The sequence below is a fragment of the Xenopus tropicalis genome, chromosome 9, assembly GCF_000004195.4.
Source record: "Xenopus tropicalis strain Nigerian chromosome 9, UCB_Xtro_10.0, whole genome shotgun sequence".
Taxonomy (NCBI): Eukaryota; Metazoa; Chordata; class Amphibia; order Anura; family Pipidae; genus Xenopus; species Xenopus tropicalis.
In genome coordinates this window covers 37,392,946-37,409,138 of record NC_030685.2, presented here as the reverse complement: position 1 = coordinate 37,409,138, position 16,193 = coordinate 37,392,946, and the positions used below count along the sequence as shown (strand labels likewise).

Sequence of the window (16,193 nt, the reverse complement as noted above, 5' to 3'; positions counted from 1 at the left end):
TATATATATATATATATATATATATTATTGCATAGTTCCATAGTTAAAGATAGCACTAAGTCATACACCACACTGCCAACCAAGCTCGGTGGTTTGTATGAAATTGTGAAGTGTACAGTATGTATTGGGAAATGCCTATCCCTACACATTTGAACTGTGTATTATTAGATACTGTATATTAAAAAACTGGAGTTTTCATCAGCTGAGTAAAATCCTTTCCACCATACAAAATTGCTTGCTTCTTTGGGCACCACAGCATCCTCAGTTATACAGTATGGTGCACTCTAGTGGTAAATAGCTTATGTTACTTTTTGACAGCAGAATAATAAGCATCATATGTGCACATAATGAAGAAAGAGTTTCATTCCAATGGGAGCAGTTGATCATTTCAAAGTGTCAGGAGAGTCCCATACTTAATATAAAAGCTGATGGGGTTCTTTCGCTAAATAAATCTAAAGTGCATTCAAAATTCTTATTTATAACATGTAAAAGATGTATAGGCCACTGTGCCAAAGTGAAAGTGACATCCTTGACTGCTTTGGCGCACAGACTGGATAGTCCTTAACTTATTGTATGGCTTGCAATACCAGCCAGCGCTGATAAGGAGACATATGAGTATCCATCAACAGGACTTATTAGATAAGCAACAGGCAGCTCTTTGTATTAAAATATTGTTTTTTATATAGTGGAACAATGTTTTCATGGAAAAGCCACTAGTAACCAAGGGATGCAAATATATACATTTAGCCAACATAATTGTCCTCAGATGCAATTCAATTCTGTATACATAGTTTTCAACATAAATATATATATCCTGAAATACAATTCTGAATAGGAATTTGAATGAAAGTGTAACAGTGTAACTCCAGTCATTTGGGGGCTTTGCTCAGCATTTTATTGTTATCTCTGTCAGCAGAAGATCTGAAAGCACAATCTACTGCTTCCCCCAGTTGGTTATTGTATTTTCTACTGTGCAAAGTTCACTCACCTCCAACTCCTCCTGTGCTCCTTGCAGTAACAGATTTCATTAGAAAACTATTCCATATAAACCCAGTAGTTACGGTTATTAGTGTTCTAAAGAAACAAGAAAAGGGGTCTGATTTCTTACCTTGTCTGCCATAATCATTGAGGATCCCCCATGAATCCCTAGAATTGGGATGAAAGTCTGAGACGAAACAAAATCCAAAATTTGAGCTATTGCCTCTTGGTCTGTGTCATCTCCAAACACCACCCCATGAATCTTGGTGCCTGACATGAGGTCACACACATGGGTGATGATGCTCTTGGGGTCAGTTTGGTTCACAAGCAAGGTCACCACGTTGACATCAAAGTCCAAGGACATATCCCTTGTCCATAGAGAGCGTATGTCCCTCTCCGTGATATAGCGAGTCCTTCCCAAAATGACTGCAATATTCAAAACAGGGAAACTTTTCTCTGCGCCCTGGCCCAGGTCCCCTGCATACAGGAGGGTATATAGCAGTAAAGCAAATATCCCCATCTTTTCCAGCTTTGCCCCCCTGCAGAAAAGATCAGAGGCGAGATATTAGAAATGCTCTCCAATAGCTTCTTCTGTTTTTAGCAGCAGAATATAACGTCTGACTCTGAATGACAAGACTTGGCGAAGTCACATTTGGTGCAGTGAAGGTGCTCATTGCAATACAGAAGCGCAATTAATTCAACTGTTCGGCCCCATTTGCGCCAATATCAGTCGGAGTCACGCTTTCCCAGACCAAAGACCCCCTGTGCCAGTGGAGATACGGTGCGGGGAGTAATAAAGGACTTTATGCTGCCTAATTTGTGCTGGAATATAGGGGGCTAGCTACCAATCCGTATGTAGCACCTCTCTGCAAAATGACTGTACAGTTGCTGCACCAACTGTGTAAAAACCTTCAGTGCTGGAGAAAACCTGAAATGAGAACAATGATTGTACAGTATAATGTCAGTGCTCGGAGCTTTACATTGTTCTGTACCGCCGTGAGCGCAAAGGTTAATGATAGCACAATATATTGTTCGGTATGTTGCAAACAGTTGTATTTGTACTAGTACTGCAGAAACGATTATACTGTATAGTTTGGATATGAATCTCCGCCCCTTGTATTGTATTCCCATCTCTCATGTATCCATGGTATCTAGTGATGAGTGTGTGAGCAATGCAGATTGGTCCTGGATGGGGGATACCCTGCAGTGTCTTGGCTGCCTTCACATTCATTTCTCGGCACCATCGTTCTGTTTGCAGCATTTATATTTCAGCCCAATCAGCATTTAGCCATGCAGTGTTCCAACAACTCGTCTCAATTACTGCAGATAACATGCAATCAATGGGCATTAGTGATCTAGTCACCTTTATATCCCTCCTGCTTCCATTAGATACATGTGGGCTACATAGAAAATAAGCAAGCAGCTACTGTTCTAAATGCATGAGATATCTACTTTCATTTTTTTATTACATTGTAGCTCAATCCTATGCTAGCAATTCTCCCGCACCAGTTATTTTAAAAGGCATCAAATACTGTCATCTATTGCCCCAAACACAGCGAGTCTGAAATCATACACGATGCGCACATTATTATGGTATAAAAATAGCTCGCTTAAAGAACGCATGTTAGGCTTGTGTTTGTGAGGATTGCGGGGAAGCTCCTGTTATTACGTACATCATGCCTCAACTATGTTGAGATTTCCATTCATGTAGACAAAGAAGAAGTGCAATACCGCCCCCTTCAGCCCACACCACTTACTGCGCCTCATTTGCTTACATACCGTTGCCTACGGAATACGTGATTGCTATTTGGCTTGTTGCAAAGTTTGGCATCTCGTAGCTTTCAGCACTGTCTTTTGGGCTGATCCCTCGCCTTCTCCTCCAAGAACATTCTCCCTGCTGCAGTTTGATTTGCACAAAGCTGCCAAAAGACCCAGCCACTCCAGCTGGAGAATAAGTAGGAGATGCCTAGAGTTCAGGAAAACACAGAGAAGTGTAGATAAGAAGAGATGGAAAGACAGACGGATACATATTGGGAAGGCATACATAGGTTTTTAACATTATAAGTGCTGGAAATTCCCATATTTAGGTACAGGCAGTTCAATAAAAAGAAGTAGTAATGCAGTCTCTGTATATGTGTGCAGTGATTAAGCATTTAGGCTTCCCATGAATGAGGCTAAGTAGCCACAGAAGTCCTCCCTTCAGGGAATACCTCTTGATCGTCCCTAACTGTTCGGTTTTTTAGACACGAAACCCCTGATGAAAGCGTGAAACTCACTAGAAAGAATCCAGTGGCAAGTAATATATGCATGGCATGGGAAACCATTAAGCGCAGAACCACCACCGAACATGGATTCATTTAATTCTTGTGCAAAATGCCTTTGCATCAAGCAATATGTGCTAATTTGATGTGACACAAAGCAGACAGGATTTTGTCTTATATGTTAGAAGACTGAGAAACGCAAATCGAGCTGGATTGCTCCTGGGCTCCTATGCAAAAGTATAACTTTATATACTATACCAACAGGCAGAGCACAATCAGCTGCAAGCTGTCGTCCTCTTTAAGTTTGTGTCCCAAGATTATCAATAAAGAAAAACGATTTCATGTTTTGTTTCTCCCTATAGTTGCTTCACTTCCAACCCTGATTAGTTGTATAGCCATGCACCGCAATACACAGTATAGACTGCATACACACAACATTGTTATGCCCAAATCAGCTGTACAAACACACTGTTGCCTGGCTTTGATATCCTTGCTATCTCATGTAACCATGGTATTAATCGATGAATAAGTCATTAGCGAAATCCTTCATCACAACGGTACATAACATAGAATACTTACTGCATTTTTCTTCCTGATAGTGAAGCCTTAGACACATATCCCATAAAGTCACCCCAGAGAATCCCTGTGCAAGCAATGCAGCAGAACAATCTGTCTGTCTGTGTCACGATTCTGCCCAGCTATTTGTTAACATCGCAGAAAATGGAACATAATTCAGCAGTCCATTTCTCCATGTTAAACTTCAAAAGAGATTGTCAAACTGACAGCTGGTTCTATTCAGTGAAAGGCAAATCCATGCGTGCTCTTGCTTGCGCTGTAGAGGTATTTCTGTTTTCTCTGCAGCAGAACTGTAAGACAGCATGCCCAGTCTCTGTATTCCTCATAGGTTTTTGGAAACTGAGGCTTGAAGTCAGCTACACATCCTTAAGGTAAGAGAGAGAATTACACTCAGTTCAACCCCAGTGAGTTTGAGCATGGCAGGGAGCACAGATATTGGTTGGAAGGCACCAGCGCTGCAGTGAAGTTCTTAGTACAATGGAGCCAGAGCATCCTTTCTGTATTCTGCACAAGTTCTCTTTGGCTGCTATGCAAACTGAGAGACAGCAGGTGTTTTTGGCAAGAAAAACAAATTAGGATTTTTGTACTGGAATTGTAACTGACAAAACAATTGGAGGAAGATCTGTGCCCTGCTGTGTGGGCTTAGTACTGCTCTATTGCATTTTATTTCAATATTTGCGGTGCCATTAAAGCTAACAACAAACATACAGACACACACACACCTTGGGTGCTATGCCATCTCCCCACCCCCAGCACCCAGTTGTACAAACGCTGCGGAGAGTGACAATTACAGTGCGTCGCTGTCCTCGGTGCTGAAATAGCGCTGCCTATAGAGACCATTGACTCCTGCCCACAGGCACTTGACTAGCAAATACTTATCCAACTGTCACACTGAGCTTTGCAATAAAATCTAATCCTTTCGCTGATGCTAGATATTGGAGTTTATAGAATACAGTTTATGGAGAGAGAGATGGCTAAACGCTTAATTCCCCTGTATGGGTGTAAGGTATGTTCCATGATGCATTAGTCTGAACAACAGTGTCTCTGTACCTCATCTGGTACAGAACTACATTGTGTCATGTCCTGCTATGTTTGTAGAAAACAATTGTAATAATTCAATTGACACAGTATCCATGTTCCAAATTTCTATTACTTGCTTGTCATTTTTTACTTAAAGAAGTTTAGAGGAGATGCAAAAAAACACATTATAAGAGCTATGGAAATGACAGTATTACATGTGATGATGTGAGGATTTTCTTGAATGTAAAAATAGATGCAACTGCAGTGAAAGCATAATCTTCAACCATGTATATCCCATAGAGTTCTATTGAACACTGCAGTGTAATGCACCCATACGCCATCCTTATAGAGAAACCTACATGTGTATGGGACAGAAGCATATGTGTATATTTAAAGGACCGGTAACACAAAAAATAAAAGGGTTTTGTATTTAAACATGTTATATAAGACTGCATCAGTAACAGTTCTGTGTTTGCTTCAGAAAGCCACAGTTTATATTAATAAGCAGCTGTGTAGCCAAAGGGAAAAGCCATTCAAGCTGAAACTGCACTATATGGTACATGTTACATATGTATTGCAGATAATGGTGGCTAATTTAACAATGCCCCAGAAACAAGTTCTAGAGCAATAAAGAGTGCAGAATCACACCCTAAGTGCTGATTTACCTGGTACTTGTGTATGGGTAGAGATGTAGCGAACTGTTCGCCGGAGAACTAATTCGCACGAAAATCGGGTGTTCGCAAGTTCGCAAGTTCGCGAACTTTTAGCGAAGTTCGCAATTTTGGGTTCGCCTTAGCTGGAGCCAAATTATGACCTCTCACCCCAGAGCCAGCAGATACATGGCAGCCAATCAGGCAGCTCTCCCTCCTGGACCACCCCCGGACCACTCCCTTCCATATATAAACCGAAGCCCAGCAGCCATTTTACATTCTGCCTGTGTGTGCTTGATGAGTTAGCATAGGGAGAGAGCTGTGCAGGGGTTTGAGGGACAGTTTAGGTAGCTTTGCTGACTAGTAATCTACTTTCTACTGCTCTGTATGTAGCTGCTGGGGGCAGCTGTCCTGCTGTAACCCAATAGTCCTTGTAAGGACTGCTTTTATTTTCTGATTACTGTTACTCTTCTTTTCATTGTGTACTGCAGCTCCGTCTGTGTGTGTTGGAGACAGGTGTGCTGCTCATAGTAGTGCACTAAGCACCAACCACACATTCACATCATTTGTTTTTATTTGTGTTTTTTTACTTTGCTACTGTAATTTATGTAGATGCCAGACGTTATAAAGCAGTTTATTACACAAGTTTAGAAATGTAGTGTGATTTCTGCCCTTTCCAGCACAAAACGCAACACTGTGTCAACAACGTATTTTTCAGAGAAATTTTTGCCCTTGATCCCCCTCCGGCATGCCCCTGCCCAGGTCGTGGCACCCTTTAAACAACTTTAAAATCAGTTTTCTGGCCAGAAATGGCTTTTCTTGGTTTTAAAGTTCGCCTTCCCATTGAAGTCTATGGGGTTCGCAAAGTTCGCAAAAGTTCGCACTTTTTGGCGGAAGTTCGCAAACGGGTTCGCGAACTTTTTTTGTGAGGTTCGCTACATCTCTATGTATGGGGCATTACTGCATTTTGCACCTGCATGGATTAAAGTCCTGCATAAGATGCAGAGTACATTGCCAGCTGGAGCAAGCCAGACCTGCCACAGAGCAGGCAGTAGGGACAGGGCTTCTTTGAACTCTGCACCAACCAATGATGTGCAAGGTAAGGGCAGGGGCCCAGGATGAGGAATGCCTACACGTGAGGACAGGGTGCAAACTTGTGTCAGTCTTTTGTAATTCGCACCCTGCCAGGAGCTTCATAACTTACCCATAAGATTTGCAGAATACAATAATTTTTATGCAGAAAAATAAACGGGACAAATGTCACTTGATGCAGAAATATACAATGGGAAAACACTAATTTATAAAATAGGACTAATAGGTGCTGAATGAACAAATACAAAGTTAAGGGGCAAAATTATCAAAATTAAAGCTTGCATTTTTTTGCAGCTAGAGGAAAAAACACAATTAAAAATGCTGCCAGTTTCAATAGAAGTCAATGGGAATTGTCTCAAGCAACTTTTATTGATTTCCCAGTTTATTGAAACATTTGGGATTTTCAGCCTCATTTAAAATGAATGGAATAATAATGTGGTGTTTGCGTATGTGTGACTTTCCTTTCATGACTATTCTGTTCAGGTTTTCACTTGAATCAGCTAGTGTTCAAGAATAAAAAAAAAAAATCATGTGCATTTTGTCCCATTTTATTTCCATGATCTTAAATGATAAATTATGTGATTACCGGCTATTTAAACAACATGTCTAAAACTGTGTTAAATACATGAAATATATATATATTATATAAACACACACACATACATACATATATAATATGTATAAAAAGAAGAAGAATACCACTGTATCATGGCTCATACATTGAGTACCCTGTATTTTATTGCAATCTGAATGTGCAATATAAATTAAGTGTGGGATCAGTTTGGAACAAAGGTAATATTAGTAATATTATTTATTATGTTGTTTTTCCAAGAAGATTATTGAGTTTTTATGTCAAGGGATGAAGAAATGTGTTTACTGTATTTATTTTGCTTTCCTTGGTCCCAGGTAAAATAGCATACAATACACTTGGGGTTTTTATATTCAACTATATGAGCCCAGGATAGCTTCCAGACTGTTGAGATAAAAGCAAACAACTTGGGTGAAGTAAAGACATTTTTCTTTTTACATTTGATGGAATTCTCAGACTAACTATAAGTAGTGACCCATGCACCCTATTCTTACAACGACACAAATGCACTGTGTCCATTGACACAGGGTGCAGAGGGAACCCTGGAGTTACCACCTGGTCTGAAGGTGGTGGTAGCTCCAGGAATTGTCAGTGTCAATAGGTGCAGCAGCACTCAGTTTGGAACTGGAGGGTGGCAGCTGCAAGTGCAACTATGCAGAAATGCAGGCAGCACATTTCAAAAGTACTTTTAATGTTTGGGCTTTTACACACAACTGACAGTAGACAATTTTTTTACAAGTGCAACTGTACTAGCAGATATAAATGAGCCTTATAGTGTTGATTTAAAGTGCACCTTTCAGTTATGGACTATAGACATGTCTGTAACATGACAGCAACAAATTAAAAGTAAACCCCAGACTGTGTTTGATATCCCAAAACATACTGACGTGTGTCAGTAGCAGATCAAGCAAGCTGGGCTTCCAGCTCATACTCAACAGCAACCTATGGCATTTTAATCGTTGCTAGTTATTATTCAGCATGGCAGTCCTAAAGGCAGCTCCATCTATACAGGTCAGAAATATGGTAAAACAGCAAAAATTAATCTAAAATTTACTTTTTTTCCTAGTAGGAATGTAGGGCTCATTTACAACTGCATGTGCACTGTGCAAGTTCAATTTTGTGTGCCAGTTGTTGTGTCTTTTACCCACAATGAATCTTTAATTGTACTAATTCTGGTGTAATTGTGGTTGCCAGGCAAAGAAAAGAATGTAATCGTGTCTGATTTTCTGCGACATCTACTGCCTGTATCAACAAATTTTGTAACAGAAGGCAGGATGATGCCAGTGGTGCCAAGCATGACTATACATGTGCTAGGAGTGGCAAGTACCTTGAAAGTGGCCATACGAGCACCAATAATGATCTTTCCTGCAACAATTGGTCGCAGAAAAGATACTTCATTCCCTCCACTGACATTCAGGGCTGAATTGTCAGATATGGGGTAGAAACAAAAGGGATTCTACCTCCACCTGAAAATGCAGGCCTAACGCAGATCAAAATCCAGCCGATTGATCCGCCATATATACACCGATTATCTACAAAACTAGGTTTCCTACAATACTACCAGTGCGTGTATGATCAGTTTGAATGAATTCCAATTTTTTCATGCGACAACTGCAGCTGCAACAGTGGTTAGGCTTCATAAAAGACTCCTGTAATGTTTGTCATTTACGAGGAACAGCAAGTATGTTTTTCTCAGTGGAGCTGAAGTTATGCTATAATTGTTCATATTATTTGGCACTGCATGTTTGTACAAGACCCCTGTACTTCACTCTTGAAAGGAGGCATATTAGCTTAATCAGTACATTTAAGCAACTGCTGTTGTTCATTTGAAGATCACCAAAAATTATTTATCACTGTTCATGCTATTTATGGTATATAGATCATTTCTTTAAAATAAATTCTTAGGTTCTATGTAAAATCCTGCACTGGCGGAACATATAAGCAACAAGTTCAATGGGTTGTTCCATTTTTGCTTTGGTAATTGCAACTCATTTGCCTTGAAGCTTTGAAGTTTCCATGCCAGCTCAATGTAAAGTTGATGGGATTTGATTATCCATAGAAGGTCAGCTTTCCAAATGTTGTTTGCCACAGGTCTGAAGATAAAAATTCAAGTCATTACTGGTGTCTTTATAAAGGACCCAGTGTGTTGCAAGCGCATGAAAAATAAAAAATAAAAATACAAAATAGTGCAATATGTTTCAAAAGTTAATGAAACTGAAATGAAAGAGTTATGCCTATAACTCTAAATAATAGCAAAGTGCACATAAAATATACAAATGGCAGAGTGGTGTAGTTGCACACTCACCAGATGGTAGTTAAGATATGCAGAGGTAAGTAAAATCCACTGTTGATAGAGGTAGGTTCAAGATCTCCATTCAGTTTGGGAAAGCAAAAGATAAAACAGAATATAGTGTAATACCCTTTATTAAAAATAGTCCTGCTGCAGTACAGGCTACTTACACTATCTGGATAAGAACAAAACGTATCACAAATAGCTCTACGCGTTTCACGTGTCTGCCACGCTTCATCAGGAGCAATAAAAATGTGATGTAAAAACAACATCTTATACTGGCAAATCACATGCATAAAATGGTAATTAAGATGAGATACAGCTGACCCAAAGAACATAGGCGCACATTAAGTATAAACCAATCAGGAAAGGAGGAGGGAGTAGTGACATAATCAATGTGGTTGTGATCCGCCCACCATATAGAGGAGCTGCATACAAATCCCATGAGTCCCCCCTGGCCAGATTTTTTTTTTCCCCCCCTTTTTCTCTATTTCCCTTCCTTTATCACTTTATCATTAATTCCTTTAACCTTCTCACCTTCCTTTCCTTCTCAAAAGTAAAAATAAATACTGAGATCATCAGAACCCTTGGAATCCAGCCCCGGGACCTCTGATAGGGCCACTCCTCCTCTGGGACAGGGGTCTAAGGATTTCCACTTATTTCCTTTGCCGAGAGGTATAAAGAGAGGGGTGGACCATATCGAGGAACCAGGGCAGGACAAAAGATACAGAAAAAGAGATCTTCGAAAATAGATCAAACAGCCATTTTTAACTTATCTAATAAGAAACTTACACCCAATGAAGTTAAGATTTTAAATAAAGGTTTAAAATCTGCCCCTAGTATGGGGCCCAATAAGTTTGAATTATATATCGATTTACATAAATTTGTTCAGCAAATTACCCTTAAGAGACATAGGGCCTGATTCACTAAAGTGCGATAAAAATTATCGCACGCTTTTTTGCGGTAAAAAAGACGCGATAATTTGCGCGCGATTCACCATAGTATTATCGCGTGCGATAAATCGCCATTTTCGCATGCGGTATTTCTCGCGCTAGTTTTACCGCATGTGTTAATTTCCGAACTGAAAAGAATACAATCGCATGATTCACTATAACTTTTGCGCACTAAATATCGCATTCGGCTATGCGAAAATTAACACCTACTACAGGCAGGCGAAAAATTATAGAAAAGTACAGTAAATGATTTTTTTGCAATAAAATATGGACTTACAGTGTTATTTATTCAAGTATGTGTCTTTTTACTCAATTTTACTCAAAATTAACACCTACTACAGGCAGGTGATAATTATAGAAAAGTACAGTAAATGAGTTTTTTGCAATAAAATATGGACTTTGCAGTGTTATTTATTGAAGTTTGTGTTTCCCCTAGAGTGACGCAGCCGCCAGTTTGCAGCAAAATGTTCATTTTTAATACAGTAATTTTCCGCAAGTATTGGCGTGTATGGCTAACATGGCGTGCGTTCATTTGAGCGCCTATTTATATTTGGCTACAAGTGATGAAATGTTTCGCCAGGCATGGATTCGCAGCGAATTTTTGGACGTGCGTTGAATTTTTTCGCGGCGGATTTTTTCATGCGTTTCGCAAAACAATCCGCCAATGACAAAACGCATGAAAAAGTTCGCCACGCAAAAATTAAACGCACATCCAAAAATTTATACAAGCGTCAAAAAATAATAGTCACGGGCAACAATTTTTTTGCCCGCACAACATTTTTGCCGTTTTGTGGATCTTTCGAAAGATTTGCTAATTTTTCACTAAAGATAACCAGAACACATTTGCTCATCACTAGTGGCTACTATTTATAAGCATCTACTATTTATATGATACCATTTATATGCTACCATTTATATGTGGCTAATATTTATATACACCATTTATATGCGGCGACAATTTTTATACAATATTTCTATGCTACCATTCATATGCGGCGACTATTCGCGTGCGTAATTTAGCGCATGTACCGGCAAATACCGCATTGAAATAGTCTTCGCGAGTTAAATACCGCATGCAATATCGCGCGTAAAATAGCGCAAGTATGCTTATAGTGAATCGTGCGAAAAATCGCCAAAATTAAGACGCGGTAAAATTTATAGCGCACGCTAAAAATAGCGCACATTTTAGCGCACTTTAGTGAATCAGGCCCAAAAGGTGAGGCAGTTAGATCCACTATGATTAACAGTAACCAATTCGCTACTTTTAAAAAGAACAAATTCTACCCTAGAGAGTCACAAGGGGATCACATTAGAATGTACCATAAACTAGTACAACAAGATTTTGATAAAATCTTTAATAATACTTGGGAGTCTAGCAATAATCTCTCTTGGGGAGAAAGAAATGCCTTACGCACTTTAATGGATGATGGTACTATTATTAAACAAGCTGATAAAGGGGGGGGGGGGGGGTAGTCATCCAAAACAGGGAGGACTATTTTTTAGAGGCCAATCGTATTTTGGGGGATGTTGACACATATGACAGATTGCAAGTTGACCCCACCACCAAGTACCTTGCTGAATTAGTAACATTAGTGGGGGGAGCGAAACATGCAGGTATTATACAGGACAAAGAAGCTGATTTTCTTATCAATCGATTCCCTGGGCTGGCGATTTACTACCATCTGCCCAAGATACATAAAGATCCCTTGGTTCCCCCAGGGAGACCTATAATTTCGGGTATCGATTCCCTATCTAGTAACCTATCTGAATATGTTGACCACTTCTTACAAGAGGTGGTTAAGAAACAAAGGTCATATCTGAGGGATACTATGGATTAATTAAATAAAGTCAAATACATAACTTGGAAGGACACTTATTAATGGGTCACATGTGATGTGTCTTCTTTATATACCTGCATACCACATGATAAGGGACTTGATGCCTTACGATATAAATTACACACAGAGAGTACTTTCTCAGGGCTTTTCAAAATTTTTTGTTGGAAAGTATTAGTTTTATACTAACACATAATTACTTTATTTTTGATAAATTATTTTATTTACAGAAGAAGGGTACCGCTATGGGTAGTAAATTCGCTCCTTCGTATGCGAATCTTTATATGGCAGTATGGGAAGATGAGTTTGTGTGGAACTCTCCCATATTTAGTGAACATATCATCTTATACACTCGTTACATAGATGATTTGCTACTCATTTGGGACGGCCCCCTTGAAACTATTGATGCGTTCATTATACATATCAATGCCAATCCATATAATCTTCAGTTTACAACCGAAATCAATGATGGCAGCATCAACTATTTAGATCTTACTCTATTTAGTAATGGAGACCGAATAGAGACAAAGCTTTTCCGTAAAACTACTGATAGGAATGGTGTATTACATGCATCCAGTGCCCATCATAATAAGTGCATTAGGAATATCCCCAAAGGCCAGTATCTTAGAGCTAGAAGGAATTGCTCCAGATCAGTTGACTTTATACAGGAGTGTTCGATCTTAGAAAATAGATTCCTAGAAAAGGGTTACAAAAAGTCATGGTTGAATGAAGCCAAACAGTTGGCACAGGATACTGATAGGAATACTTTATTGGTGAAAAAAAACCCTGTCGCACGAATGTCACATAAGTGTAACTTTTACACCAAGTTCAACACCGCGGCGTATAATATTAAAAAGATTGTACAAAAACATTGGAATGTATTGACTGCAGACCCAATTTTAGGAGAACACCTTGGGGAGAAACCGCAGGTCTATTTTAAAAAAATCTAAAACTCTCAATAATTTGTTAGCTCCTTCAAAAGTATGGGGCACTAATGATGATAGGAAATGCATCAATAACTTTGGTTTGAAGGGGACATATAAATGTGGCAAAAAGAGATGCACCACTTGTTCTTATGTAGCCCCCAAGAAATTACATATAGAGGGTATACCTACGGTTAGGGAATTTATTAATTGCTGTTCCATTTATGTGGTTTATTTATTGGTGTGTCCTTGTAATAAGTGGTATATAGGGAGAACCATCAGATCCATTGGTACTAGAATAAGGGAACACATACGTAATATTAAGTTAGGCAAAAATAACCATGGGGTCTTGCAACATAATTGCGATCCCACTGGGCTGGTGTTTTTGGGATTAGAACAAATCTCCTCTAACATCAGAGGAGGTGATAGATTCATTAGATTACGTCAGCGTGAGACCTACTGGATTTTTAAACTGAACACATTACAACCTCATGGTTTAAACATAGAGCTAGATTTGGCAGCATTTTAGTTCAGCTTTTGTTTTTATACAATTTTGTGTTTTGTTTTATTTTATTTATTTTTACTTTCGAGAAGGAAAGGAAGGTGAGAAGGTTAAAGGAATTAATGGTAAAGTGAAAAAGGGAGGGAAATAGAGAAAAAGGGGGGAAAAAAAAATCTGGCCAGGGGGGACTCATGGGATTTGTATGCAGCTCCTCTATATGGTGGGCGGATCACAACCACATTGATTATGTCACTCCCTCCTGTCATACTCCCTCCTCCTTTCCCCATTGGTTTATACTTAGGGGCTGATTTACTAACCCACGAACGGGTCGAAATGAGTCCGATTGCGTTTTTTTCGTAAAGATCGGTATTTTGCGATTTTTTCGTATTTTTTGCGATTTTTTCGGCGTCTTTACGAATTTTTCGTTACCAATACGATTTTTGCGTAAAAACGCGAGTTTTTCGTAGCCATTACGAAAGTTGCGTAAAATCTTGCGATTTTTCGTAGCGTTAAAACTTGCGCAAAAAGTTGCGCTTTTTTCGTAGCGTTAAAACTTACGCGAAACTTCGCACCTTTTAAATTTTAACGCTACGAAAAAGGCGCAACTTTTCGCGTAAGTTTTAACGCTACGGAAAAATCACAAGATTTTACGCAACTTTCATAAAGGCTACGAAAAACTCGCCCATTGTGGAGGATGGGGTTTGTTAACTGGTGGTTCATTACAAAAGTGCTCGTGTGACTACATGACAGTAGTAGACAAGGAATAATTCATGTTTTTAATCAGCATATATAGTATTATCCAGTTGGCAAATGTACAATTTGTGACCCCCATGGAGAGACACATCCAGTTCAAGGGCCACAAGCTGTACCTGCTTTAGACAAAAAGTGTTAAGTCATGTGTAAGAACCCGTAAACCATATAATCTTATGGGACTGCACAAAAACTCATTGCACAAAAATCTCTTGCCCACCAGGCACCTACAGCATGTGATTTTTAAGATTAGTATATTAGAGATGTATTGAAAAAATAGTAAGCACTAAAAGACTGATAAAAAGTAAGGAACATAATACCGAACAGGGAGGGGAAATCAGTGCTTATTTCCTGGGGTTCTTGTAAACGACAACATGCATGAAACTTCTTCTTTAATACAGTATGTTGAACCTTTATGTAAATATATAAAAGTGAAATATAAACAATGTAGTCATTAGTGATAAGCAGATCTGTCTAAAAATACTGTCCAAAAAAAACGTGTTGCTTATCTTTTTTGACACATGCAACGTTCTTAATGTGTGCACCTATTTTGATGCAACTGCACCTTTTTTTAACGTGCCGGCAAATTTTTGTGCCAAAATATCGCTGAAGTTTCGCAAAACAATTTTCCAGTGCCAAAATATGGAAATTCACTGAGAATCCATGCCTGGTGAAAAAATTTGCTCATCACTAGTAGCCATTATTCATTAAAAGGTAGGGAACTAATTATTGGATGTCATGTTTCTTTAAATTAGAACAGTCATACTGCCTGCTTTCTTTTTTAATTGTTAGTGATGTGGCATGAAGCATGACTATTATGTTAATGCTCAAAATATACTCTCTATGGTGCCGTCCTCCTTACCTCGGTGATGTCCCAACCAGTGAGACAGGAGCAAAGGCTATGGGAAGGCTGTGGGCTGCAATTAAAACCAAGGATGTAAGCATTATTAAAATATGATAGGGGTGAGATGTCTAGCATTTATGAACATTGACTTTATTGTCTAAATGTATCTGATGAAAGTCACTCATAGCATAAATAGTTATAGTAATACTCAACCAGATGTACTGCCTCAATTTCTATTCTTTAAAAAAAAAAAACTGTTTACTTTAAATGCACTTATAACCCAAAATGAACCCAGTCTGAAGGTTTTTCTATGCATCCTATGCTATATACAAGTTCTTGCACTTTTTTTTCTTGTATTTTTACTTTTAGTTAGTTTAGTTTGTTTAAAACTGCTGGCACTTTGAACCTTGAATGCATGCAATTTGTACATCTTCAGCAGATTAGTGGTGTGTGTAATTGTTTTATTTTCCCAGCATCCTCAAAGATGATTTGGTTGCCATTTAGAAGACAAACTGTAATCCCCCTTGCAATTCTTTATAGCTCCTCTACTTTCTAACTGAAGTCAGTTTTTAAGTTAAAAACTCTAGAAGAGAACAGTGGCGCTGCATAATCCTTATGTTTAATGCTCTTCTGACATTACATGGCCCAGTGTTGTAATCTTTCAATTTCAATATATACATTTCATGAATAAATCATATTATATGTAGTTTTTTACCAAATGTCTGTTTTTGGTTGTGTACACCTCTCTATTTATGGTTATTGGTAAACAATGGATTGTGAGAACCAAAGGGTACAGCAAATCATGCTCAAATGATGTTTAAGGCTAATGTACCACAGGGATAAATCTCTGCTACCTGGGCCACTAAACTCCCTAAAAAGCCTTTGCCTGCAAGAGGAAACTTGAAACAACTTCGAAAAAAAAAACGATGT

At 38.8% G+C, this 16,193-nt stretch overlaps 1 protein-coding gene across 1 annotated transcript in view; it reads right to left on the bottom strand.

Moving 5' to 3' along the window:
- Positions 1–4,343, bottom strand: part of grin2a (glutamate receptor, ionotropic, N-methyl D-aspartate 2A) — a 303,301-nt gene extending 298,958 nt beyond the window's left edge. The window contains exons 1-3 of the mRNA XM_031893562.1: positions 3,819–4,343; positions 2,758–2,944; positions 1,109–1,517 (exon numbers count right to left, since the gene is read on the bottom strand). Coding sequence (XP_031749422.1) covers positions 1,109–1,498 — 390 coding nt within the window. The 5' untranslated portion in view covers positions 1,499–1,517; positions 2,758–2,944; positions 3,819–4,343. The remainder of the gene's footprint in view (positions 1–1,108; positions 1,518–2,757; positions 2,945–3,818) is intronic.
- Positions 4,344–16,193: the final 11,850 nt, after the last annotated feature.